This window comes from Mytilus trossulus, chromosome 7 (genome assembly GCF_036588685.1).
Source record: "Mytilus trossulus isolate FHL-02 chromosome 7, PNRI_Mtr1.1.1.hap1, whole genome shotgun sequence".
NCBI classification, from domain to species: domain Eukaryota; kingdom Metazoa; phylum Mollusca; class Bivalvia; order Mytilida; family Mytilidae; genus Mytilus; species Mytilus trossulus.
In genome coordinates this window covers 55756920-55768430 of record NC_086379.1, presented here as the reverse complement: position 1 = coordinate 55768430, position 11511 = coordinate 55756920, and the positions used below count along the sequence as shown (strand labels likewise).

The 11511-nt window shown below is 29.8% G+C and overlaps 1 protein-coding gene across 1 annotated transcript; it reads right to left on the bottom strand.

Moving 5' to 3' along the window:
* Positions 1–4305: 4305 nt before the first annotated feature.
* LOC134725337 (coilin-like) lies at positions 4306–11506 on the bottom strand. The gene is made up of 7 exons (XM_063589065.1): positions 11250–11506; positions 9245–10418; positions 8805–8948; positions 7693–7740; positions 6325–6397; positions 5695–5768; positions 4306–4493 (listed from the first exon to the last, which is right to left on the bottom strand). The coding sequence occupies exons 1-7, from the start codon at positions 11504–11506 to the stop codon at positions 4446–4448; spliced, it is 1818 nt and encodes a 605-aa protein (XP_063445135.1). The 3' UTR covers positions 4306–4445.
* Positions 11507–11511: the final 5 nt, after the last annotated feature.

Sequence of the window (11511 nt, the reverse complement as noted above, 5' to 3'; positions counted from 1 at the left end):
CTTATTAGCTCACCTTTCCTAAAAGGAAATGTGAGCTTTTGCCATCACTTGGCGGCCGTCGTCGTCGTCTGTCGTCGTTGTAAACTATTTCAAAGATCTTCTCCTGTAAAACTACTGAACCAATTACAACCAAACTTTAGCTGAATGATCCTTATGGTATTTAGAATAAAGATTGTGTTTTATTTTCCATTTTGTGAAAAAAATCATGGCCGCCATGGCTAAAAAAAGAACATGGGGTAAAATGCAGTGTTTGGCTTATATCTCAAAAACTAAAGCATTTAGAGCAAATCTGACATGGGGAAAAATGTTCATTAGGTCAAGATCTATCAGCCCTACAATTTTCAGATGAATCAAACAACCCATTGTTGGGTTGCTGCCACTTAATTGGTAATTTTAAGAAAATTTTGCAGTTTTTGGTCATTATCTTGAATATTATTATAGATAAATATAAACTTTAAACAGCAAAAAAGATCAGCAAAGTAAGATCTACAAATAAGTTATTATGACCAAAATAGTCAATTGACCCCTTAAGGGGTTATTGTCCTTTAATGACAATTTTTCACAATTTGTTCATCATATTTGCGAACTTTAAAAAATCTTCTCCTCTAAAATTACTCAACCAAATTCAACCAAACTTCAACTGAATGATCAGTAGGGTGTATAAAATAAAGTTTGTGTTTTATTTTCTATTTAGTCAAAAAACATGGCCATCATGGCTAAAAATAGAACACAGGGTAAAATGCAGTTTTTGGCTTATATCTCAAAAACTCCAGCATTTAGAGCAAATAAGACAAGAAGTTAAAGTATTTATTAGGTCAAGGTCTACCTGTCCTGAAATTTTCAGCCGAATTGGGTAACTGGTTTTTCAGGTATAATTGAATTGATGATTTAAAGAAATTTTGCAGTTTTTGGTTATTATCTTGAATATTATTATAGATACAGATAAACTGTTAATAGCAAAAATGTTAAGCAAAGTAAAATCTACAAATAAGTCAATGTGACCAAAATTGTCAATTGACCCCTTATGGAGTTATTGCCCTTTAAAGACTTTTTTCACAATTTGTTCATCATGTTGACTTACTTTAAAAAATCTTCTCCTTTGAAACTGCTGTATCAATTTCAGCCAAACTTAGGTTAAATGAGTTTCAGAGTATCTAGTATAAATTTTATATTTTATTTCCTTGTATGTCAAGAAACATAGCTCCTATGGCTAAAATAGAACATAGGAGAAAATTGATTTTTTTTTGCTCTTGAAGAAAATAGGACGATTCAAAGAACATTTAAATAAATTGAAAAGCCAAAATAATCATTGATAAGAGATTTAACCAAAAAAATTAAGGTGAGCGATTCAGGCTCTTGGGAGCCTCTTGTTTGATGTCTTGTAAGGTCAACAGTCTCTGGTCACACCAGTCACTTTTATCTTCTTCTTCTTCTTTAGTTACAGAATACCATCAACATTTTGAAGATTACATTCTGGCGCATGCCTGATTGAGGTTGCTTTTTAAAATTAATTTCACTTTTTCTTTATTTTTAAGATTTACAATTTTTATTGAACTTTTAATTTTTACATTTTTTTTTTTATTTTTTTTTTTAAATTAAGATAAAAACAATAGGTACATTTAGTTTAAGTGAGAAAAGGTTTTAAGGAGTACTTCATGGGTAAGTGCATCCTTAAAGTTGTCTGTAGAAGTTTTGTTTGAAATTTCAGGTGGTAGTTTATTCCAGTCTTTGATTGTTTGGCTGAAGAATGAGAATTTAAAACTGTCTTTATTGCATTGGAGCTGTCTGAATGTTAATTGATGAGTAGATCTTGTTTTGGACTGGCTTTTTATCAGAATATCTTGTGATGGTATAGCAATTTCGTTATTGATTACTTTGTGGAACATTTATAACATTTATGACTGTAGTGATTGTTTTTGTTACAGGCATTAGTTTATATCTATTACTTTAAATTTGATTTTTAAATGTTTTTTTCTTTGTATGAAATGTATTTTTAAATGAAGGAAGAAATATGGTGTACTAATTCATGTTCTACTTTTATACAAAGGATAAAAGATGCATGCTTACATTATCATAGGAAGGGAATTAAAATTTTAATAGTTTTGCCTAACACAATTAATTTTAACCTCTATGTATATTTTTAGAAAATATAACAAGCTTTTATTTACTGGGAAGATTTTTGATCTTCTAATTGATTGATTGTTTTTTGTTGTCCAGTGGCAAATATTTTATGTATGTTCACGACACATAGCTGTATTAATATATGACCATCAAGTCCTATATATAGCTTTCAAATGTGAGAGCAATCTTCGTCTAGTTCATACATTCTGCACAGCGAAATAGACATCTAGTCAGGCTTTACTTCTGTATGTGAGAAGTCCTTAAATGACCATTATCAAATACAATGATAAGTGTAGCTGCTGATGTTAAAGCATCATAAGAAAAATATTTCAATCATGAACTGCAAACGATCATTTTACAATGTATTTTTTTTTATATGTACATGTACATGACTTTTTTTTTAATCTATACTAATGATATGTTGACCTACATATTTGTTGATTAAGTATGTGTAAGTGACTGTTTTTGTCTATTTTTTATATGAGTACCTCAGGGAAGATTTTCTTTGCTATCTGTGTATAATCTCTTGAAATAAAGAGTTCATTATCATCATTAGTTATTCATCTTATGTTGACCTTATTTTCTTGGTTCAAGTTAAGTTTTAATGGTTAGTATGAAAATAAGAAGATGTGGTATGATTGCTCTTGTCTTATTAGACAACTCCAATATGCGTAATTGTTTCTACATAGGCGGTAATGGTAACGTTTTCTTCTGTTGCTCAGCCCAAATCGTAAACTTGTATATGTATGATGGCTTGTTTCGAAGCTGAGACATTTTTACTTGTGTGGTTAAATTTTAGGGGTACGAAGTGCGATTCATTTTTCCGTAAATTAGTAAACCCTGAGTATCCTTTTGCGATGTGGCTCCTCATGGTAAAAAATCCCATTTTTAAAACAATAAGTTCTTTAAAAATCTAATACTTTGAACACATTTAATAGCTCCATAGTTTTTACACATTTATTCTGTGTTCCCTTACTTTCTAAATTAGCACAAATGGTTCAGCTCAGTCATTTGAATATCATAGAAATGTGTCAAATATCACTACACAGAGATTTTTTGTTTACACATGACTTTTGTGTTCCTCATTTCAAGGCGCATTAGGGATATTGTCCCAAGTGACCACAATGACTTACATATAGAAGAAACAAGTGAAACTGTGAGCTACTCCTCACTATTGATTCTCCAACCAAATATTTCGGTAAAAAGGTAAAGTGACATATAAATCCTGAAACCAAATTTAGAAATACTTGTATTATAGGTCCTGAGAAAAATGTGACTAATATTTTCAACCTTGCTATCATGTGTAAAATGATACCAGTGTTCGGTAAACAAGAGTTGTAAAGTGATGAATCTGAAAACTCATCACACTTCTAAGGTGATTTACATAAACCTGAAACCAAATTTCAGAGATCCTTGTATTATAGTTCTTGAGAAAGATGAGACAAAGAAAAATATTTATCGGACGGATGGAGGTACAGACAGACAGAGGCAAAACAGTATCCCTCACTTTTTTAAAGGGGGCAAAATTAACTATAGGTCACTGCACCATTTATAACAATGAGAAAACACATATCATATGGCAAGCTATAAAAGGCCATGAAATGACAAATGCAAAACAATTTTAAAGAGAAACCATTTGCATCTTATATATTTTTAGCAAATTTCAACTTTATTTGGTGTATGGAATTTTGATTATATGGTGTACATATCTGTCTGGCAGGATTTCACTAACCTTAACTAATTTTCATGGTTTATTGTTGACAGATTTTTGTGGTAAGGTCTGTTTCTCAGATACTATTAGAAATCAGTTCATTGTATATGGATTATTGAACGATAGCATGTTGTAAATCTCCAAGAGGCAGGGTTCCTCTAACCTTGACCTCATTTACATGTATCGTTGAATATATAAGTTTATGTGATACTTGGCTAAACTTTTTTTAAAGACACAACATAAATTCAACAATGATTAGAAAAGCAGGTGAGACATTTCAGTGTGTGCATTCTTGTTTGACATAACTGTGCAATTGATTGGAATTAACTCTTAGAAAATATCCTTTATAATACTGAGGTCATTTTGATTTATAAATGATGTGATAGGTACCAAGTGATGAACAGTCTGTAGTAAACATTCCCCCATTTGTAAAACTAATAATAATGATGATCAATGCACTTATTTTCATTATTTTATTGACTTTTTTGTAAAAAAAAAGATTTCATCACATATCTTATGTACATGAAATTTGAACACATCACTTTAAAACAGAAAGAAGATGCATTGTTTCATTGCTTATGAATTCTTCCTGTTTTTTTAACACTCTTCATCATTAGGATAACAGTTTTGGTTCTATCAATGATTCTAGTGGTAGGAAAACCTGAAAAAGAAAAACAATTCATACATCCAAAATATACACACACTAACTTCTATTAAGATTCAATTTGTTTTTATAATGAATTTTACCAATTTTCACATTTTGAGGTACCAAATAAAGTGTCCATGACTAATATGACTAAAAAGCCCTACAATTATTGATACAAAAAATACTTCAATTGTCACTTCAAATTATTTAATTCCATCAAATAATTTTTTATAATATGCTATTTGATATCAAATATGGGTTTGTATGACATAAAATCTACATCAGTATGTTCATCAATTACAAAGATAAAGATAACAAATGATAAAATATGCATTTCAGCAGACCTTTTCAATTCTAAAATAAAGGGATCCAGTTTGCCCAGAAAATGTGAATATGATGAAAAAATAGTCGAAATATAAGATTTTTCTGGTGATGGAAGAAATAATTTGAATAATGAAATTATCTCCCTTTATAACTGAAAATTTCATTGTTAAAAAAATTTCATTTCAAAGAGCTACAGAAATCAACAAAAAAAATGAATTTTAATGGAAATAAAATTTGATTTAACTAATTGGACTTTAATGCAACATTTTGGTATGCTCACACGTTACAACTCATCACTGTCAAGATCCTCATCAATATGAAGAAAAAAGATAATAATATTTTTTTTTAGAGTATTGGAAAATGGGAATTAGGTGTCTGATTACTCTGACATATTCGAAAATGCTAAATCGTTACAACTCATTACTGTCAAACTAATTTTTTTGTACTGAGAAAACTAAAGGGTAAATTACTTCAGATTATAATAATCAGTTTCATGAAATATTTTAAAGATCATGAATATCATTTTTCCTATCTGTACAAAAGTTTCCTCTGAATCAGTCAAGAAATATATACTATACATATAATGAGTATTATTTCTTTCCTTTGAAATGACAAAACTATGCTGGAATTTTGCTTGAAAGGGGACATAATTCTGATGTAAAGATGTCAACAAAATATTGGACATTTACACAGATTTCATGTTTCATGGTTCATGTCAATATAATTTTACACTACTCAACATTCATGATTTTACTTGACGATTTCAGAAAATGATTAATGTGTCATATGAAACCAATCTTAAGGCAAGAAAAATAACTAATACTTTTTTTCTATTAAACAACATATACCTTTACTCATATTGGCAAAGTTTTTTTAAACATGACAAGTGTACCTTTAAATCTGTTTCTGTTGCAATGTTTTCTTCATCTTCAAAAACTACTTCAAATTTTCCATTCATATTCAGTTCTGGAATGAAAATATGAATTAATACTTTTAGGCTGTTTCCGTTATTTGTTTTATTACATCATTAACTTCAACAAAGTATCATTTACATAGTAATTTTCATAAAAATTAACATCAAACAGAATTTAAGGTTGATTGGGTATATTTTTTCTGAGCATCCATTTTTGGGAATGTAGCTAAAATACTGTTTACTGGTTTAAAAATATTTTACCAAGCATTATTCAATTAGATAACATACATACATTCAAATGTTCCAAAAAAATTCTTTGAAGATCAAGAGCAGATAACTATAATGAATTTGATAGGAAAAAATGTTTTTTTAAATTTTTCAAGGATAAATGATCTGTAACCCTTTCTTTCTACTTTCTATTTCGTTGTAATAATGAAAAGCATTTCTCTTGTTGTATTTTAACCATTCTATCTTTTACTGTTTACTCTAAAATGAAAAATTTTAAAAAGTTTTTTCAATTTAATCCATAAAAAAGAACATATTTTTCTATTTATTTTAATGAAAAATCAAGGTCTGTATTTTCCCTTTAAAATTTAGTTTTTAACCTACTTGACTTTCCTTCCTGTTGATTCTCTAACTCGACAGTTTTTGTTGCTGGGATGTAACTGACAACTATGGCCTCCTAAAAATAATGTTGCTCTGTTATTAATACATAATTACATTAGATGTATGTTTCATTATATGTAATACGTTATTCTGATTGGCTAATTGCACATCACACGTTATTCCGTAAGCAATTGCATGAGACAATAACATTTCATTCATGATGACACGAGGTCCCACAATAAAGTGCACAGGTGAATTTAAATATTAAACTTCATGAAAATCGTGTTTTTATAATCCTATAGCTAAAAAATGTAATTATAAGTATTGAATGCTTCTTTTTGTAACTTTATAGGGTTGTAAAAGCGTTGACCATGCGTACATTTTTAGAATGAAGCGCTTCCGCGCTTCATACAAAATGTACTTCGGTCAACGCTTTTACACCCCAATTAATTTACAAAAAGAAGCATTCAATTCTTAAATATACAATATTAGTTCAATGTCAGGAAAATATAAACTTTTTTGTATAAGGCTGTGAAACTGGGGAAGGGCGAGGTTCTACTGAGCCCTTCCCCATTTTTGCGCAGAGTAAAAAAAAGTTTATATTTTTTTATGACATTGACCTTATATAGTTTTTATACTGCAGCTTAAATAAATACATTGATAGCTTTTAAAATCATAACACAAATGTCAAACACATTTTCATTCCTTAATAGACCCCTGACTGTGGAGAAAGTGTTCCATGATGAAATTGACATTAAACAAAATAGAGCTATGTTACTATATTTAGGAAATAAACACAGGTAGTTGCAGTATAAAAATATATCAATCATCTTACATATTTATATAATGTTCTCATCTGATATTCTTTTTAAATTTTATAATCTGACATGCAAAATTACCAATAGTTGTGTGTCTATGTGGCTGTTCCAAGTTTGTAAAATGGTAAAGGGAGTGTCTTTGGACATATTTTGATGTTTTTTCTCCTTTAGAAAAAAACAAGGAGACACGTCTTTATTTTCCCTTTCAATTTTTTTTAAACACTCCATGGTCCTGAAGTTTTAGAGCTTTGGTCTTGACATATTTTATAGACACGTTTTCTTGTAAAATGGTGCATATTGACTTTAAATTTCTTTTAGTCCTTTGGGTATTCAAAATATCTCATTGATTTATACCCACATCTCTTTATGTGACCAATACTACAATCATAACAAATACAGTAACATGTTGACCTTCCTTTGACGAGAAAGGTCTTCAGAGAAGGATTCACACTTATATTTTAGGATTTTCAAACTTAACACCAATTCATTATTAATAAATTTCTAAATAATATATACAGCTTTAACAATTAATATTGAAAATATGAAAACATACCTTATAATCAGAAACTTCAGGCGTATATGTCTCTGACAATTCAATAACCTGTTAAAAATATAATATAAATCATGTTATATAAGGAACATCCTATGTTTCAGGATTCCTATGGTAAACCCTGTGATGAAATATATTCAATAAACAGCATTGTATCAATAGTATTTTTAAAATGTGTAACATTTTCACAAAAGAAAACTCTTGCAATAACAAACAAAAATTGGATAATCTTTAGGTGTATGTTCTGCTTTATAATATGTTATAAGGTTGCTGTCTCATACACTTAATACCAAAACTGTCTCGTATTGATATAAACACCTATAGTAATCTACAAAGTTCCCAAAATCTAATGCTCCAAATAATTTCTCTGGACTGTGTTTCATGGCGTATTGTTATCATTGTAATGATTATTAATTTAAAACATGTATAATAGCTAAACTTAGATTCAGCTTTGTTGTATTGGTGTGAAACAGAATTATAAAAAAATGAATTTACATAGAAGTCAAGAGTATATTTGTAAAATCAGTTGATCCAAAAGTACTACAAAATGTAGTGTTGTTCAAGAGTTATGTCCCTTCACAAAGATCACCTTACGAAATAAAAGTATGTCATAAAGCTAGGAAGCAAATTCCAGAAACAATTTGCTCAAATAAAAATAAAAACAATGTCCCTATCTCCTTTCCATTACTAGCACATGCACAGTTCCCTGTAAAAGGTCTTTTGCTCTGAAGACTTTTTTACTATTACCAACTTTCAAATCAGGATTATCTAATTTTTTCAACAGATAACCTACTCTGTGGTAGGATATCCTGCTACTTGGTCAAGTAAAAATAACCAAAAAGAAGCAAAATATAAATAATCTATGCAATTTGGGGGGAACATTTACTTTTTACCTCAAATTGACCAATCATAAACTTCATTTTTTCTTATCTAAGTTGCTCTTACTTGGCTGGGTACAATATTTTGTACCAAAAAGTAGGCAAGATGTTGATAAAAAAATAAACTCTGAGGTCAAAAGGTGCTTAAATGACAAGAGTCTATTCTATACATATATCGACAAAAAAATGCCATTGCTTTCATTGAAAACACTAGCCCATGTTTCTTTACTAACTAACTTTATATGCCAGTCTATCTCCAGGTCTGGGTGGACCAATCAAATCTGGAAACTTGCTGTAATCTACTGGTACTGCTTCATAAATTGCTGATGTCTCTTTTTCAGGGTACTCATTACCTTGCTGTTTGTTATCAAATGATGTATTCTGCAAAAAAAGTTTAAGATAGGCAATCTATTATGTCACAAATCCTTGACTGTACTGACTTAAACTTGACATTTTATGCTTAATACTTATCAAGTTATGTCATATATATGTCAATATTTGCAAAACAGTTCCAATAAAATTAGTTCTTTTTAAATTTGTTAATACATGTAATTTTAAAGCATACTGTTGAAAACAGCTGATGTTTTCATTGAGATTTAAAGAAGATAATTTTTTTAATAAGCTATCCTCTTTGAAAATTGTATATATCACAATCATTTTCATAGGTTGTATATTACCTGTAAAATAACTGACACATTTGTCAGTTTTGTATTCAATTGATCTTCTTTAGTCAGCTCAGGATATTGTTTTGAATTCTGTTGTTGTTTTCGCCGATTTCTTGAATATACAGCAACTCCATTTGATAAATAACTTGTTGATAATACTGATGGTTGGTCTGCAATCTTTTCACTTCTCTTATTTGGACTTTGGACTGTCTCTTCTGCATAACCAGATCTATTTACTGATTTATTCCAGTCTGTTTTTCTATCACATATAATCTGGTTGTCTGATTTAGACTGTCTTGAATATGAATTGTTATATGTTACTGTAGTATCAGTTTGAGTCAGATCCTTATTTTCCGTAGTGTTACCATAATCATATGAATAATTAATTGAGGAATTATGTTTCTCACTCTTATTAGTGAGAGCGTCTTCCTCACTACTATCATTACTGTCAGACGTAAATTTCTTGTGTTTTCCGTTTGCTTTTGAATTTATTGGTTCACTATTAAAGGTTTTTCCTGTGTTCCAATTCCATGCATTTTTAACAACATTAGTGTCCAAGTTCTGTGTTTGAGGAGGAGTCTCTGTTACACTTTTTCTTTTCCTTTTTCTTACCCTTTTCCTTTTCTCTTTCTTTTCACTTCCTTTTCCATGTTCACCTAATAAAATTGTATTTTCAATTTTATTTTCACCTGCAACACTGATACTACTCAGCTTAGTCATGTTAGTTGGAGCAGAATCTGAATCTGGAAATCTTTCAATGGAATTGTTTTTTTGTGACATACTTGGTTTCAATGACAGTTCAAGTTCACATGAATTAACTGCCTTTTTCTTACCAACAGGCTCATCAAAGCTGACATCTTCTATTTTTTCCTCAGGACAGTGTTTCCTTTTTCTTTTCTTTTCTGTTTGTTGTTCAGTTTGCATGTTATCAACAGTTTCATGTTTATGCTTATGCTTCTTTTTCTTGTGTTTTTGTTTTGGTGGTGAAGTTTCCATGGGAACACTACTACTTGTTGCAATTTGCATGTCCTTCTCATTTGAATATGTGTCCTTGTTTTCTGCATAATTAGATGTTAGTTTATCTTCACTTTTTTCTTTATCATGTTTATGTTTTTTCTTTTTATCAGATTTGACAATAATGTCCCCATCTTGTTCATTCAATAGTAAAATAGTTTGGTTTTCAAAGCTGAAATATAAAGTTAAAACCATGACAAATTGAGATTTTTTTTTAGAACATCCCTTCAATATCCTCAGTAGAATCTGATGTTAGACTGAGTTACTCTTTATATGATATGTATGACAAAAAAGGCAGTTTCCTAATTCTTGTTGTGTAATTTGGCAAACATGTGGAATTCGATTATTAATCATCTTTGTTTTCTAGCTTGCTATTAATCCTACATTTAGTAACTGCTATTTTCATGTTTTATATTGATTTTGGAGTGTTGAAACGTATGAAATTGTGCTTGCTTTCTTTCATCATCTTTATAATCCAAAAATAATGTAACGGTATACATGGTATATAAAAAATGTATCAACTGTATATATTGACAGTGTTTTATATTATTCATTTGTTATTAGTCTAGTACGATGGCTACCCATTTTCTTACACGCAGGGATAAGGCGTGCTAAGCACTATAAAAAGGGGATTTTTGGACTGGAAAAACAAATTTGAACTCATCTTAACAGAAACTTAATGGGTAAATACTTCACACAATATCATCATGATCATGTACATTGTACTTTCATTCTCATCTTTCTACAGTCATGACAGTAATAGAATGTAATAACAAGAAAAATAATTTCTATGTTAACTGAAGCAACTCTCCAATAAGTCTTCATGCTTCATATATAAGTTCATGATTGATTGATTAATTGTTAGTTGCTTAACGTCCAGTGGCAAGTATTTCATGACCAAGTACATGAAGTAGTATAAATTAATGATTGCCAATTCCTCTCTAAGAATTGCATGCTATCAATGAAAATATAATAGTCTCTTCCTTTTCTACTTATAATTTACCTATCTTGATGGATACACTTGGCATTAACACAATCATTGTCTCTTAAAATAACTGACTTCTCCCAATCTGGAAGTAAACATCCTTGTAAAGATAAATAAAGAGGGACAGCTTTTCCAAGAAATTTCAAGGATATATGTCTCTGTACATCTTTCATTGTCCTGAGATCATCTGTATCGATTAATAACCACGAAGCATCAAACTCGTTGTTTTCAAAATACACTTTAATTCGAACGTGTGTGACCATGGGCGCAGCCATCTTGA